The following is a 17843-nucleotide window of genomic DNA, read 5'->3' on the forward strand; positions in this document are numbered from 1 at the left end:
GATGTGGCATTGAAGTGTAATTTTATTTCTGCCTCAAGTTCCCACTTGCAAAAGAGACGCAGCCTCAATGTGTTTTTACTGGTTAAATAAAGGTTTGGCACACAAACTATGCCAAGAATGCGGGACCTGCCTGAATCGGCGTCAGGTCTAAATGGGTTATACTTTCAGTCATGAGATTTCATTCTGTGTGTGTGTGTGCGTTGCGTTGTGTGTGTGTGTGTGTGCGTGCCTGCATGCGTGCCTGTGTGCGTGTTGTCCCCAGGGACTGACCTTCACGGCGGCCAGCCATGTGGTGTTTGCAGAGCTCTACTGGAACCCGGGCCAGGTGAAGCAGGCGGAGGACCGCGCCCACCGCATCGGACAGACCTCGTCCGTGCACGTGCACTACCTGATCGCCAAGGGCACCTTCGACACGGTCATGTGGGGCATGCTCAATAGGAAGGTACCGTTAGAACGGTGTTTCTCAAACTTTGTTCCATGTCAATAACCCAGTGGCCTCCTCCAAACATGATACATTTATTTGGCTTGGTGCCGCGCTACGAGCTTGCAGAGCTGCTTTTTTTTTTTATCGTGAAAATGTTGGCGCTAATCTTTGAATACATATTCTTTCAGAGCGAACGTTTTTAATTTGCTTCTGGGGGTCCTTCACATGAAAAAGGTTGCGCACCATAGTGACGCTGTATTACTGTAACTAATTTAGCTGGGGACCCCCTGGTACCCACCCAAGAACCCCTGGGGGTCCCCGGAGTCACTTTGAGAACCAATGCTATAAAAGGTATACAAACAATATATAAAGAGAATGGATTACCTGTTGATTTTCATACCGTACTGAAATTTATGGAATCCAATGTCTTCCTCAACCAAACCAATAATGCTTTGGAAAATAGTAAGTAGTGTCACATGTGCCAGGAGTCATTTAGTGGGCTAAACGCACCTGACCACCGGCATGGTCCTTACCTTACTTTAAGGCGGCACTATCTAAGTATGCCACTTTTTTATGAATTACATGCATGAAAGCACAGAATCATAGCTTCAAATTGACATATTGGTTGTTCAGTTTTATCTTCCAGTTTTAGAGATATGGCTTATAGAGTAATGTCTTTGTGAAAACAGGCTTGAACGGTTCACTTCTGTGGACTCTAACATTATACACCTAGCTACATGTTTAAGCATTTATTGCATATTTACATGTCGATTTCAGCTCTGACATTTATTTCAGACATGCTCTAGTATGTGAAGAGTGCCTGTGCTATTAACTAATTTTGGATTGAAAAAAATAAAGTTTTCTCCTCTCCTGAGCAGTTAGTCTCGCCGCCATGACTGTCTCTGTATCAAGTATATGGAGTGTGCTAATACTAATAGGATATAACTTATACATCCATGTGGTTGTATTTTGTCTCCCTGCTCTTCTAATGTGACATTTAGATCGTGTCAAAGGCCATGTCTCACCAAGACACAGGATCTGACACACCTAAAATAATGAGCACGTCTTCTCTTTAAATCTACCAATCTAGAGGCCCCTAAGTCATTTTCTCAGAAGCCACATTAACATGGAATAGAAGTGTAATATTACTATATTACAATGAATACTAATGAACCCATTTAACGTGCCATTGGACAACGATGGGTTTGGGAGGGACTTAGTGAAGGGCTAATTGGCCGCCGACCGCCATCAGAAGCAAAGATTTCAGTTAAAAACGGTCGCTCTGAAAGAATATATAATCAAAGATTTGTGCAACATTTTCACGATTTAAAAAAAATAGCAGATCTACAAGCTTGTAGATCTAAAGTATAACGTAATGCTTAAAAACCAAAGCAGGGTTCCCGTCCTGAACGGGGTGAAGCTCTGTTCCATTAAGGTCAAACAGAGTCAGGGTTCTGCTGTTGTGCATGTTGTCTCATTCAAAGGGCTCTCTGCCTCACTAAATGGAGCCCTAATAATTAGTATCACTGGCTGGCCACACTTGTGAATCATTAAACACAGCTGCGGTATTTCATGCCAGTATGGCTGCCATGATTAAAAGAGTCCACAAGGAAGGTGAGGAGCCGAGAACAGAGCAATATGATCAAGCTCGCTTCAAGGAAGCTGCTGTAGACTCTAAGCTCAGACAATGCTGTTTTGAAGCGACGGCAACTAGTTGCGATGTGGCAGTGGCACACGGCTGCACAATTCTGATGCGACACGTTGTGAGCCTGTAGATTTAAAATATTTGTATTTTATTTATTTTTTCCTATAATTTTTATCCCACGATTTTCTAACCCATTTTTCACCTCTCTGCCTCTAGGAAACGGTGACGGGCAGCACTCTGAACGGCAGGAAGGAGTACCTGCAGGCGGAGGAGGGGGACAAGGACAAGTGGGACTTCCTCAACTTCTCCTCGGGGTGGACGCCCAGCGAGACGCCGCTGCTGCCGCCGCCCGAGAAAGTAGTGCACGACAAGAACAGCGTGTTCTTCTCTCACGTGAGCAATGTCTCCCCCCACCACCACCACCACACCGTTAATTGTGCATTGTAAAGTCTGTGGTGTTCAACGCTCGAGGAGCGTAACCTGTAATTCACTCCCGAGTTAAATTAATACTTTTGTAGATAGAAGGAAAGAGAGCTCTGCCAACTGTGTGATAGCTGTTCCGCCTAAGATGAAACATTTCAGTATCTTAACCCATTTAGACCTAAGTTCGATTCTACAATTGTCTTCTAAATCATGACAGTTTTCAGAAAAACCTATGTTTCTATGTCAGTGGGAGAGAGAGAGAGAGAGAGAGAGAGAGAGGGAGGGGGGAGAGGGGAGAGAGAGAGAGAGAGAGAGAGAGAGAGAGAGAGAGAGAGAGAGAGCGAGAGAGAGCACCTTCCTAGGGGAACAGCAGTCCGTGGGACAACCGGGGAATGCTGTTCCCCAGGCAGGCTCTATTTCTCTCTCTCTACAATTCCAAGCCTAGCCAGCAATGTGTCCAATATCGCCAGAAATGTGTCCAATATGGCTGGTCGAAGTGTCGATGAGCATGACACCTTTTGTGCAAAACGGGCCCCTCTCGCAAACTTTAATTAAATGTCAATATATTCTCAGCCAATTGAATCTGAAAGAGCTGACTGATACATATTGATCACGTGATGACTATTATTGATCACGGGAGAATATGGGCAAAACACAATTTATGTCTTGACAATCATTTTCATGAGTTGGCGTTTTTGGCTGCAATAAAGGCTACAATAATAAAGAGGCCTGCTGTCAAGTGACGTATATAATCTCCGCAGTTTGAGAAAGACAAGCAGCACGACATCCGCACCTTCTTCTCTCCCGGCGCCTGCAAGGAGAGGAAGAGGAAGAGGACGGAAGACGCAGAGGACACGGACGACCAAGAGGACGTCGTCGTCCTCTCCGGGGGGACAACTCCTCCGAGAAGGAGGGACCGAGAGGAGGAGAGCCCAGCGGAGGACGACTTAGCGGTGGGCGATGTGGAAAAATATAATATCGCAATATGTTTTTCAAGCAGTATCACGATCCACAATGTTACAACTGACTTAATAATACAACCACCTACAGTACAAGGGGGACAAAAACAAAAACAAAAAGGATTAAAGGACCATTTTAGACCTAAATACGTATTATTTTTGGCAAATGAAACCGTCGTATACATGGGCAACTGGCGGCCCGGGGGCCACATGCGGCCCCCACCATCACTTAATGAGGCCCTCGGGTTGATTAGCAAACATGACCCGCTTTAATTACTTACTAAATTAGGATGAGTACTATCCAATGCATTTGTATTTAGTTCATCAAATTAACATAACTATAATTAAAGGCATTTGAAATGAAATAAAACTTTTACTTTTCAGGATTCCATATCACAAAAAAAAAATATATATATATATATTCAGGATTTAAATTAAAAAAATAGCTGATCTACATGCTCAAAACGTGTCGCAGTGCGACGTGTTTTGAGCTTGTAGATCGGCTTGGGCGAAAATAGAGCCCCAATGTATCATCTCGACAATATTTATCATCGCATTGCCCCACCCCTAGGATGACTGTGACTCCGGAAACTCCACCCCGCCTTCAGACCCGGACTTCTCCCCCCAGGCGAAGAGGCTGCGGACCCCACAGGGTCGGCCCACGCCCGCATTCGAGGGGAAGACCACCTCGGCCAGATTGGAGGGGAAGCGGCGGGCGTCGGGACGGGGCGGCGTCCCGGACAGGCCCGGCCCGCCACCCGCTGGGGGCACATGGAACTGCGGGGCCTGCACCTACTCCAACAGCGTCCTCCTGCCGTACTGCGAGATGTGCGAGTCTCCGCGATCTGCTGCTGCTTCCGGTGAGTGTGTGAGCCCAGGAGCTGTATATACCTCTTCGTCTGAATTAATTCTAGCTATAGTTCTTTCTTTCTAGACCAGTGGTTTTCAACCATTTTCATATCAAGGCCCATTATTTTATTTTTTTAACAATATATTTATTGCATTTTTCCTTTTTTTAACAGACAATACAACAAAACAATACATAATACAGACAATACAATTACTTAAAATGAAAAACAATTAAACAAAAAACAAAACAAAAACATACAGTAGTCAGTACATACATATATAAATACAGTATAATAAAATAAGGGCACATAGATTGGTAACAAGTAAACAATGACAGAGTCCTTATGGCCACAAGACCAAACAGCTGCAGAGAATACAATTAGACATTTTCAGTTTCCACCATTAAATAAGATAAATCATTAACCGTAATATATTGGATAAACCGTCCCCATATCTTATCAAACATCTTCTGTTTGAGTGTGAGTGATTCTTTCCAGAGGAAGACACAATGATAGCTCCCTAAACCACTGAGCAATACTGGGTTTGCCTATCTTTTTCCACGATAAGGCTATAGCCCTTTTGGCTAGAAATCTAGAAATCTTTGTTCGCTACTTTGAATCTTATGGCCAGGTGGGTATAGACCTAATAGAAACAGTTTCGGGTCAAGCTCAATATCTATCGACAATAACTTCTGAATCTCCCTCCTCACTTCTTCCCAAAATTCTTTCACTCTTGGACATGCCCACAGACAATGGAAAAGTGTACCTTTGTCTTTACCACATCTGATACAAGTATCTGGAATATCTACACTAAATTGATTTAGTTTCTCTGGAGTAATATAGACCCTCATCAGCCAATTATATTGCAACAGTTTTAACCGAGTATTACCCGTCTGGGATTGAGCATCCATACAGGCTGTGCTCCACTCTTCCAATGTCAATTCCTCTTGTATTTGGATTCAGAGGATTCAGGAGAGAATTCTACTAACATAGAGTATAAATCAGAAATGATGCCCATTATTTAATCGGAATTGGAGCCACGGACCACTGTTTGATAAGATTTAGATTTTCTTTTGTATTGGTGAAAAGACATTACAGGATACACGTGACATGAATGACAATAAAAAAATTATAATTAGATAAGATTTCCAAAAACATGCAGATATATTATGAATGGAATGATATATTCCATAATGATATACAAAAACAGACTACAATAGAGACGTGCGAGTGTGTGTGTGTGATCATATAGGTTTAACTGGAGTAAGGCTTATGAATGATGACTAGGCAAGGAGAATCACTGGGTTATGAACATACGATTGGAGCTAATTGATGAATTCAGACGTGTGTGTGTGTGTGTGTGTGTGTGTGTGTGTGTGTGCGTGTGCGTGTGCGTGTTAGTGTGCGTGTCTATATTATGTTAGTGTCCAGGGATATGGAGTCTTTTATTTATTTATTTTCCAGTGAGCAATGTTTGTTTTTCTCCTTTGATTTCCAGTTGATGAGGATAGTTGTCTTGGCGACAGTTAGGGCCGCGAGGAGCAGTCTATTGTGTTCCATTTGATCCATGTTGGATATATCACCCAGTAAGCATATCCACAGAGTTAGCAGGATTGTGGCAGCCCGGGAAACTTGATAGAGATTATTTTCCAAAACTGTGCTACCGGTGCACAGTCCCAAGTGGTGTGCCGTGAAATCACTTCAAACAAATGCTTCACGTGCAATTTATCTTGTGCAATAATAAAAATGTTATAAAATGTAACAATTAGCATGGTTAGAAGACTTAGTTAGAACATCAAGTGGCTTGTGTGCATTGCATGCAACGTGCACTCGTTCTCGCTCTTTCTCTCCGCACGCACACTCTTACACACAATTTATTTGGCGTAGACTTTTAGAACAATGCATTGGTTGCCAAAAACAACAAAATGGAATCAATTGAGAGAGAAAAGACAATGCAGCCGTTCGTTTCTGATGGGAATAGAAACGCCCTGGGCTACCGCTCCCTTCGTCTTCGTGCCCATCAATATCCGTCGGTTGGCATTTCTGCTTTGCATTGTGCTTCCGAAACAACGGTGCAGATTTCACCAGCTGGAGATGTGTGATAATGACAGAGTGCAAGCTCGTCGTTCGTTCGTACCCAGTCTGAAATAGCTCCGCTCGCCCCACAACATCGTCTCTCTCTCTCTCGCTCCAGATGACAAGGACGGTGCATAATTCTCACCTGTCAAGCCGAGAGAGACGGAGAGAGAAAGAGAGAGAGAGAGAGAGAGCGGGGGAACGTGTGTGTGTGTGTGTGTGTGTGTGTGTGTGTGTGTGTGTGTGTGTGTGTGTGTGTGTGTGAGTAGGTGTGTAGGTGGGTGTGGGTTGCTCTATCTTTCCATTGTTCTCAGACAAAGTTTCAAAGAAAGTGGCATTCACTCCAGATGTCGTTGCTGTGGAGACAATCCATGCAGTATACGTACATCCCATTTTGATATCCCCTCCCTCATTTTCTGCGCTGCATGGTGGGGATTTGATTTATTCCCGTCTTCTGGTCAGACCGAATTAAACACATGTACCGGTATTTACTTTTGGGAAATGTCGACCGTCTGATATGTTTGATATTGATAATATCACTTTTCTATCTTTTTTATAGCAAAAGTAGCAGCTTACAAACTCACAGGCTTGTTTTGCACTGAATTCAACAGAGGTTAAGGAAATGTTGCCCCTGGCTGTCACCCTAACAAAAGTCTTCTTTTATTGGTTTATTCATGCGTTTCTCCCAGCAGGGCTGTGGGTTGAGTTGAACAGAGATCTTAAAAGATGAGCCAAAACAACACTTTGAAAAGCATGTCATTTTGGCTTGGACTCCTCATGCCAAGACCAAGTAGAAGGAAGCATGGGGTCAGTCCGTTGCTCTCCCCAGATTGGCAGAGGGAGTGTAGCGCTCCTGGATTACATTAGATCATTGACACTGGGTGAAAAAATGGGTTGCAAAATCGCGGGATAAATATTTTAAGCAGCAAATAAAAGAAAAGCATGCCATTTGATAGTGTCAAGTGTCATTTAGATATACACTAAGCTTTATGACTTTTTCACAATACATTGAAGGCCATTGAAGATCTAACTTCTTTTTCACAAAGTGCCTCCAGGCCAAAGATGTTTTTAATTTATTTTTAAAGGGGCTTAAATTGACAACATTATAAGTGTGCACTATTTAACATTTGGTGAAAACTTCCAATCCATATCACTAGCACAATAAATATGGGCCCCCATGGAAAGAGCAGATTTGTACAGTCACTCAATCTCGGCACGACAACTACCGTAGTTGGATCACACAAGTCTCTGCAAACAACACCTTTTTGTTTTGTTTTTCTGAGCAAAAACTCCACTTCATGTCCCGCTCAGCCGCAGCGAGGTAACATTTGATAAGTATTCAGTGTGCAAACGCTTCCCTTTCCTGACACGGACCTCGCTGTGTGTTCACAGCAGCCGGCTGTGTCACCTCGCTAGACGCCGGATTTAACAACCCGCTAAACCTTGTGATGTGAACGACACGCCGCTCGTGCGAGAATAACAACTGCATTTTCGGAGACGTCTCACGCTGCGGCGGCGGCGGGCACAATTCACACCTTCCATGAAATGTCAGGGAAATATGCGCTTTTAACCAGGGCAGAATCACATCTATAATATTTGCACTGTGTTGTATGAGAGTATGTGTTATACTGTAGGTGTTCTCACCTCAGAGCTACAGTATGAAATGGAGGCACTTCTTCATTCAGCACTTGCACTTGCACTCGACGACCTCACAGGCGTATGCAAAAGGCTAAACTTATGTCATTTAGATAGCATTTTATGCAGACATGTAGACATTATTTAGACATAGCACTCTATTGTGTATACTCATACATGTAGTTACATTGTACCGATATTCAATTGTTAGACGGATGTTATAGGTTCTTAGGTTGCTTTTGATCCTTGATGAAGCTGAGCTGACCGCACATTAGCTGAAACATTAGCAAAACAGCTACAAGGCTTATATTAACCAAGCCCCCCCTCCAGCCTCCAAATAAAGAGAGCCACACTGATGAAGCAGAGAGACATCTCGGAAAGGGTTTTTCGCCCCATTAACGTCTTTCTCTGTGGGGGGGGGGGGAGATTGAGCCGTCGGTCGCCGGTCCCCCTCGGCTTGTTAGCAAAAGGAGGAGGACGGCAGAAGGGGCCACGAGTCAGGAGACTCCCGTGACATTTTGAAGGAACCGACGAGAGGCTGGCCTTTTGAAGAAACGAGCCACGGAGAGAGGCAGGATCACTAATTAGCCCCGCACGTCCCCGTCTGTCACAAGTCGCCCGTCTTGTTACATATGCGGTGCGCAAGCTCAAGAAATAATTCAAAGGATATTATGTCTTGTCGGCACGTAGGTAATATAGGCGTAGCTGGACTGAATTCCTTTTTTCGTGGATTTGCTGCAATCTGTGCTTCTTCATTTCACAGGACTTGAATGATATTATGTGCTAAGACGTCCCGTGATCACAGTGACGATTTGATTGCTATGCTGTCTTGTTTTACTGTTGACTGTTTTGGCTGAAAGGATGATGTGTGGATGACATGAAGTGGCATACCATGAAGCTGAATCAGAAATATAAGATGTGAGCGGGCACGCGCTGGCACGGTCCCCAAGTAGCAATGTCTCAAAAAATATTACTTTGGAGTCTGCACCATGAGAAGGGCATGGGGATTAATCCATTTAGACCCGAGAACAGATTCTACAAATGTCTTCTAAATCATGACTGTTTTCTGAAAAAACATATGTTTTTTACGTCATGTAAATGTATGTACGTCATGTATGTTTTTGAACTTTTTTTATACCCCCAGAATTATATGTATTTGGCCACATCTGAGAATATGTTGTTCCAGGGGCCCCTGGAAGCAAAGATTTGAGTTAAAAACGTTCGCTCTGAAAGAATATATATTCAATGATTTGCGCCACATTTTCACTACTTTTTAATAGCTATAATAATAACGTAATGCTTAAAACACCAAAAGTGGTTCCTGTCCTGAATGGATTAATCCCTGCATTCATTAACATTTTCCCTCCTCGGGATCTCAGCTTGACTTTTTAGAAACGGCAGTAAAACCTCATGGCTGATAATTAAATTAATGATTGCTATATGAAACTGTAGGAGTGGCACATATTAGCCAGACTAGCAGACGAGCCTTTAGAGATATGGCTTATAGCAGGGTTACCCAAAAGGTAGATCGCAATCTACCAGTAGATCCGAAAGGCTGTGCAGGTAGATCATGACCCTAAAGAGTATTTAATTTAAATTAAAAAATAAATATTTTTGGCATCTGCCACTTGAATTCAAGGTGACTTGATTGATTGACATCAAAAAGAGCCTCAAATCCACAATGCAATATTTTGTTTTCAAGAGTGCTGTGCACAAACGTCAGTAGCATTATGAAATACAAAAAAACCCTACCGAGTCCATGTCTCCCTCTCTATTTACCATTCCAGTTGCATTTGTCTTATATGTAATGTCAGCACCACTATTCTAAAGCTATACATATTTAAACTATTTTCAGCAATGGTGGGTAGATCTTGTTGAGCTGATCATTTTGAAAGTAGCTCTCAAGTCAAAAAGTGTGGCCACCCTTGGCTAATAGAGTAATGTCTTGACGGAAAACAGCGAGTTGACAAAATAGGCTTGAAAGGTTCACTTCTGTCGACTCTAACATTACACTTAGCTACATGTTTAAGCATTTATTTCATATTTACATGTCGATTTCAGCTCTGATATTTATTTCAGACATGCTCTAGTAGTAGGCTATGTGAAGACTAGTCTGCCTGTGTAATAACTCATTTTGAAAAGACCTATTTCTGATTGACATCATGCAAATGTGAGACAATGTTTCTCACCCTGGATGATTGGTAGCGCCGACACTTTGCAAGAATCAATTCCGTTTTGTCTACTGGTTTCACCTGAAGTAAACGAGCAATTTGCAACATGATGAAGAGGCGATAATTGATTCTTTCAATAGACTGTCTCTGCCTTGTGTAACACGCAACTCCTCTGCAACTGTCATCTGCAATGCCACGTTCCAGCCATGGTACAATATACCGTAGGCTGTGGTGGAAAGTAACTAAGTAAATTTACTTAAGTACTGTACTTAGGTACAATCTTTGAGGTATACTACTGGAGCATTTCAAATTGTCAGTACTTTTACTTCTACTCCACTACATTCTAGAGGCAAATATTGTACTTTTACTACAAGTTACTAGATTTTTTGTAGATTTTGATTAATACTACAAAACATGCATTATAACCACTTCATCCCTATATACATTTCGGCCATTTGAAAATTGCCTGATCTACAAGATCACAATGCGTCTTGTAGATCTGCTCAGAAGATGTTTTTATACATTTGAAAATGTGAAAGGAGGCATTATGCATGGGGACCACATGTAATTCAGACAGGGCATTAGTCCGACTGTAGCAGAATTACCTTGTTTTGGCAAAAGATTGAAGATACTAGAAGCACCGTAAATGTCTTCATTTACCTGAGGTTTGTTGCTCAATAAAAAAAATTAAAGCACAGACAGACGATGATATCTTAAATGCCTTTTTCATAAGAAAAGCATTTGAGAAAATAACTCAATAATACATTAAATATAAAGACTTTCATGCAGCAATACTTTTGTATATGACATAAGTAGTAGTAAGAGGCATGATTATTCCCCAGGGACCATAATGCCTCCCAGGGCGGTCCCTAGAGGGGTGGGCGTGGCATTTTAGCATTTTCCGATGACGTCATTATATTGATTTTGCTGATTGGAGTTTCCGTTATCTGATGATCTCATCGTATTGATCCTGTTTGGGTGGACTTTGCCGGTTTGGCAATCAATGATCATTAATTTAAACTATTTCGCAATTACAGTGGTACTGTATACATGCCAGTGAAACTAATTTTAAACCGACCTCTGTGACAGTTGGTTCTGCAAAGACTGTGTGTCTGTGTGCGAGTATTGATTTTGCATGCTTGGATTTAAACGAGCTGATCGTATTGATTTCACCTCTGGTGGTTGACTCTCTCTCTCTCTCTCTCTCTCTCTCTCTCTCTCTCTCTGACAAATATTGTCATGTATTCTGGCTCTCACCAACAACTCTGGAGTCACTGAACTAAAAGACTTACAGCTTAGATTATTTCCAGTTTGGTTATAAAAAGTCGGGGAGGAACTGATGATGCAACTGTCAGCCTGCTTAACCCCTTGGCGAACTATCTCTAACTCCCCATCTTACTAGGCCAGCTTTTTATTGATTTTACGTTTCCTTTCAGCAGTATGCAGATAGACACCGTTCTGCAGAGACTCAATGACATAACGGTAAATGGTGGTTTTGTCTATCTTGTCAGAGACTTCCTCTCTGACCGTCCTTAACAGGTCTGTGTTAATGATACTCTGTCCGACATCATTCTGCTTATTATTGGTGCTTTACAGGGGACTATCTTATACCCCTTACTTTTCTCATTATATACAAATGTATTCACTTATACCAGGGTTTTTCAACTGATTTTGACTTACAGACCACCATTCTTCTGACTAAGAGCAACCTGGGGACTACCACTATTGTGTCAGGTGGGCTGACCACCCGTCCTGCATCTCTTGGGACAGTCGCGAAATAGCACATTTCACTCAGTTCAAGTCATCCCCCAAATCAAAAGATATGGGAAACTAATTTTCGCATCCTCTGTGTGTGTGTGTGTGTGTGTGTGTGTGTGTGTGTGTGTGTGTGTGTGTGTGTGTGTGTGTGTGTGTGTGTGTGTGTGTGTGTGTGTGTGTGTGTGTGTGTGTGTGCAGGGGTATGTGTTTGTATACATGCAGGCCTGCCTCATCCTTTCTACCAGTGATCTTTATCTTTATGACTCAGTCGGCATGGTGATATTGATTCTATGGGTGTGTGGGACCAGCCATACCATGTGTGGGCATATTGCACCCCCCTTCTTCTGAGCAGGCTATGGGATAGCGGTATTGATTCTATCTGGGGTGTGTGGTCCTGGGATCAATAGTTCGTATGGACCCTGTCAGGGACATGCTTTTGCTGGGGGCTGTGTGAGTGTGGGTGTGTGTGCGTGTGCGTGTGCGTGCGTGCTGGTGTGTATGGTGAATTTTGCATGGTCCAGGGTGTCTTAATGTCTTGTTTAATGTATGACTTGTATTATTTTGGTACGTGGTGCTGTATTTTGTGACATTTGCACGGGTCAGGGTGTCTTAATGTTTTGTTTTAATGTATGACTTGGGTTATTTTTGGTATGTGGTGTGGTGTTTTATGACATTTGCATGTTTCAGGTTGTCTTAATGTTTTATTTTAATGTATGACTTGGGTTATTTTTTGGTATGTGATGTGGTGTTTTGTGAGTTATGCATGGTTCATGGTGTCTTAAGGTTTTGTTTAATGTATGACTTGGGTTATTTTTGGTATGTGGTGTGGTGTTTTGTGACATTTGCATGTTTCAGGTTGTCTTAATGTTTTATTTTATTGTATGACATGGGTTATTTTTGGTATGTGGTGTGGTGTTTTGTGACATTTGCATGTTTCAGGTTGTCTTAATGTTTTATTTAATGTATGACTTGGGTTATTTTTTGGTATGTGATGTGGTGTTTTGTGAGTTATGCATGGTTCATGGTGTCTTAAGGTTTTGTTTAATGTATGACTTGGGTTATTTTTGGTATGTGGTGTGGTGTTTTGTGACATTTGCATGTTTCAGGTTGTCTTAATGTTTTATTTTATTGTATGACATGGGTTATTTTTGGTATGTGGTGTGGTGTTTTGTGACATTTGCATGGTTCAGGTTGTCTTAAGGTTTTGTTTAATGTATGACTGGGGTTATTTTGGTATGTGATGTGGTGTTTTGTGAGTTATGCATGGTTCATGGTGTCTTAAGGTTTTGTTTAATGTATGACTGGGGTTATTTTGGTATGTGATGTGGTGTTTTGTGACATTTGCATGTTTCAGGTTGTCTTAATGTTTTATTTTAATGTATGACTTGGGTTATTTTTTGGTATGTGATGTGGTGTTTTGTGAGTTATGCATGGTTCATGGTGTCTTAAGGTTTTGTTTAATGTATGACTTGGGTTATTTTTGGTATGTGGTGTGGTGTTTTGTGACATTTGCATGTTTCAGGTTGTCTTAATGTTTTATTTTATTGTATGACATGGGTTATTTTTGGTATGTGGTGTGGTGTTTTGTGACATTTGCATGGTTCAGGTTGTCTTAAGGTTTTGTTTAATGTATGACTGGGGTTATTTTGGTATGTGGTGTGGTGTTTTGTGACATTTGCATGGTTCAGGTTGTCTTAAGGTTTTGTTTAATGTATGACTGGGGTTATTTTGGTATGTGGTGTGATGTTTTGTGATATTTGCACGGTTCAGTTTGTTTTAAGGTTTTGTTTTAATGTATAACTTGGATTATTTTTGGTATGTGGTGTGATGTTTTGTGACATTTGCACGGTTCATGATGTCTTAATGTTTTGGTTTAATGTATGACTTGGGTTATTTTTGGTAGGTGGTGGTGTATTTTGTGACATTTGCATGGGTCACGGTGTCTTAATGTTTTGTTTTAATGTATGACATGGGTTATTTTTGGTACGTGGTGATGTATTTTTGGTATGTGGGTATGTGGTTGGGGAATTTTTACATGGTTCATGATGTCTTAACGATTTGTTTAAGGTATGAGTTGTATTATTTTGGTAAGTGATTGTATGTTTTGTGGCATTTGCATGGTTCAGGTTGGCTTAATGGTTTATTTTAATGTATGACTTGGATTATTTTTGGTATGTGGTGTGATGTTTTGTGACATTTGCACGGTGCATGGTTCAGGCATCCCCCGGGCATGTCTGTGGCCGTTTGAGCTGTGAGGTTGGGGGTTAATACTGAGTAATGTACGGTTAGTTCATGCTAGTAGGGTACATGTTTAAAGTAATCATGTATATCATATTGGCGTAACTAAATTTGAAATGAGTTGAGTGGACTATGTATTTTTAGATGAACACACTATGTTGTTCACCTACAATTATACGGATCGATGACTAGAGTAGATTGACGGCATTTTACAATAGCTACTATTAGGTATTATTGACATTTAAAGTTAGATAGACTATAGTCTATACTACATGGTAGTATAGGCATCCATGGATTTCCAGGGAATTCAACCCGAATCTGTAGACGGGGGTCTGTACACAAAACACAATGTTTTGTGTTGACAATAACTACGAGGCAATAACAGCCATCATACTAGTAAATATTATGTATACTAGTTAAATTATCTAAACTCTGTGATTTGGCATAGGCATTTTTCATGACACATAGGAAGAGTCTAAACTACATGCATAATAATAAAATATGGTTGAATGTTTCAAATACTGGATAGTTAGAATGGGTCATGCATGTTTTTAATACAAGCACCTTAACATCACCATGTCTGATGGTGCAGTGTGTAAATGTAACAGGTTATCTACATTGTGTATACTAAAGCATGTAATACTGATGTACCGATGTTTTTCCAAGAGTTCAGATCGTATAGTTTAGAAAATTGTGTAAGTCTATACTATACGAGGTCTTTAGATCATGGTCAGCACCAAATAGCATACCAAAAGTCTGTATCTTATGTTTATCAGGTTTTATTTTGATCAGAAAATAGACAATTATGCAGATGAACATACACTGTAGCACAACATCGAGCAAAATATACAAGACAATGAATTCACCAGGACATCAAATATACTCAGTCATCAACTATTTCTAATGTATATATATATATATATATATATATATATATAGATATATATACAATGATGCAATCAGGTCAATCATAGTGGTAATAGTTATGTCCTTGATTATTATTATTTTTTTTTGGATCATATCAGGGTAAATCCTTCCAGTAATGCAAATAAGATGTACATAGCCTATGGATTCTTGACATTGGCAGTGGTCCTACCTCAATACCGCTAGTTCTCAATACCTTAATAACCCTCGGTATAAAATCATCAGTCCACAACTTGTTCATTAAATCTTTAAAATGATTGTAGAAGTAATATCGGGGCGTAATATTCAAACATGTGTGCTCGGTTTGACTAGAATGGTCTATGCGGCAGCCGTTGCAATCATCCTTCATCTGTTCGATTATAGCGTTTGCGAGTAGTTGACCAACATGTATTTTCAGAATATCTGTAAGATTTGTGGGGTTTGTCCCAGCAAACTCATCCAAAGTCAGTGGCCAATTCAGGGGATATGGCGGCGAAAGCAATGGTGTGTCGGAGGCTGGAGGGTCATGGGGAGCAGATGAATTTGGGGGTGATAGGTCTACCATCTCAAAATACTCTGTGTCCCCCGCACCATAGCCCCAAAATGCCCTCTCAAAATGTTCATCGTTCTTCGGATCATAGTCGCAAAATGCCCGGGCATCATCATATTCATCGCTGTCCGTATCTGCAGTACTGATGTTATGCCACCACGGGGGGTGTATACACGGTCCATTGCGGGTCCATCCACCATGAGAGGTCCCTTCATTCGAGTTTGATTCTCCCAATGAAGAAGTAGAATCCTCCATGGTGCGTGAATGGCGCAATATACCGGCAATAATGAGTTAGCATTTTACCTATAGTGTAGGAGGGGGTGGGCTGGTAGCTGCAATTGTTGGTCCATCGGTTTCTAGATCAGAGTGGGGCGTGGGTGCATCGTTTTCTAGGTCGCTGTACGAATTATGATTTACAGGACGGTTATCCATTGAGAATAATGTAGCGCCAGCTGGCTTTGGGGGATCACCGAGCGAGAAGCTACTATGTCTGGAATCACCTCTCTCTTGACCCACTGTCACATAGGCACAAATGCGGAGCAATGAAGTTGAGATGGACATGTCTAGACCGCTACACTCACATCTCATCAAACCAACCTCGGAAAGTGAAGTGACCATCACAGAGTCAAAACAACCACAAGAATGGCACAGAATCAGTCAAAGATGGAGCCAACAACTAGAGAAACTTGCAAACATTCACGAGGTTGATGACGTTGTCAAATGTGGTAATTTTATCATTGGGCTAGATGGTGAATTCCGCATAGCAAAGGGGGTCTACTTGGGGTTAAGAGAGGATGGCACTGAAGTCGCCGTGAAGAGAATGTTGAAGGGGAAGAAATACTTTTCATGCCATCCAGAGCATGATCATCCTTCCAATGCACAATATATGGTCCTTATAGAGGATGAAAACTTTGCCTACGGTGTTCTTTCATGCCATCCAGAGCATGATCATCCTTCCATTGCACAATATATGGACTTTATAGAGGATGAAAACTTTGCCTACGTTGTTCTTGAATTATGTGAATACACACTGGAAGAATACGTTAACTTAAGAGACGAGTTTCCTGGAGGCCGTCTTTGTGAAATGCTGATCGCAAAACAGATTCTCATTAGTTTAAACACACTTCATCGACAGAATCCTCCAATTCTCCATTGTAATATCAAACCCCAGAATGTGATGTTTGGTAAGCTATAGATGAAAAAAAAAAAAGACAGGCAAACTATTGTATTATTGTCATTTAAAAAATATATATATTTTTATTTATTTATACAATTTACCCTACAGATGTTACAAGGAAGGTGAAATTGTCCGATTATGGAGTACGTAGACAGGTGGACCACCGACAAACAATATATGCAACGAGTAGTGCAGGAAGAAAATGTTGGAAGGCGAAGGAGACCATTGATGAAGACTATGGCGGTGCGGTTGTACCATATACAAGAAGTGCCGACATACAGGTTTGTTTTTTTCCAGTATGAGAGAACCATTTAATCAAAGAAAAACAATACAATCTGTCCCTACATTTCATTTTCATTCTAAAGGTGGCTGGGATGTTGTTATATTACATCCTGTCTGGAGGACACCACCCCTTTGGTACACGCCCACGGTGTGAAGTTAACATTATGGATGGAATCTACAACCTGCACCATGTTCAGGATGTGCTCGCCAACGATCTCATCGAGAGGATGATCAATGAAGATCCAAAGAAAAGACCTACAGTGGAGGAATGCTTGGATCATCCATACTTTGAGGGAAACGAAAAGTCTGAGAGCAGGAAAACGTTTTCCCTTGTGTGCATAGGGTGTCATTTCCTCAATGCTAAACCCAATATCGCTAAACTTCTTTGCCTTTTATTTTTATTTTTATTTTATTTATTTATTTTACTACTATATGTAAAAATCTACATTGCCACTTAAAATCCATATTATGTGATGGGACGACTCCCAAATCGAATTGGAATGAATTGAACGGGTCTATTAAATGTAATGTGTAACATACTTGTGTAAATACATGCTCTGTTTCTCAGTAATAAAAAAAAATCAACATATCTTCATTGTTGTTTTTATTTCATATATATATATATATATTTACACTATTAACGTTGTTAGATTCTAGTTAGGTTCTTACGGTGGTAGTATACTAAACTTTGCGACTATTGTAACTAGTTAGGATTATGCATTGGTGATGATCCTGCCTTTCTTTTGTTGGGGAG

General features: G+C 41.1%; 1 protein-coding gene across 1 annotated transcript in view; it reads left to right on the forward strand.

The window, feature by feature from the left end:
• Window positions 1-17843, forward strand: part of zranb3 (zinc finger, RAN-binding domain containing 3) — a 117647-nt gene that overhangs the window by 40407 nt on the left and 59397 nt on the right. The window contains exons 11-14 of the mRNA XM_083758396.1: window positions 263-442; window positions 2286-2462; window positions 3254-3445; window positions 4023-4311. Of these exons, the coding sequence (XP_083614522.1) occupies window positions 263-442; window positions 2286-2462; window positions 3254-3445; window positions 4023-4311 (838 nt within the window). The remainder of the gene's footprint in view (window positions 1-262; window positions 443-2285; window positions 2463-3253; window positions 3446-4022; window positions 4312-17843) is intronic.

Source organism: Protomyctophum parallelum (assembly GCF_964188405.1).
Source record: "Protomyctophum parallelum genome assembly, chromosome: 23".
Taxonomy (NCBI): domain Eukaryota; kingdom Metazoa; phylum Chordata; class Actinopteri; order Myctophiformes; family Myctophidae; genus Protomyctophum; species Protomyctophum parallelum.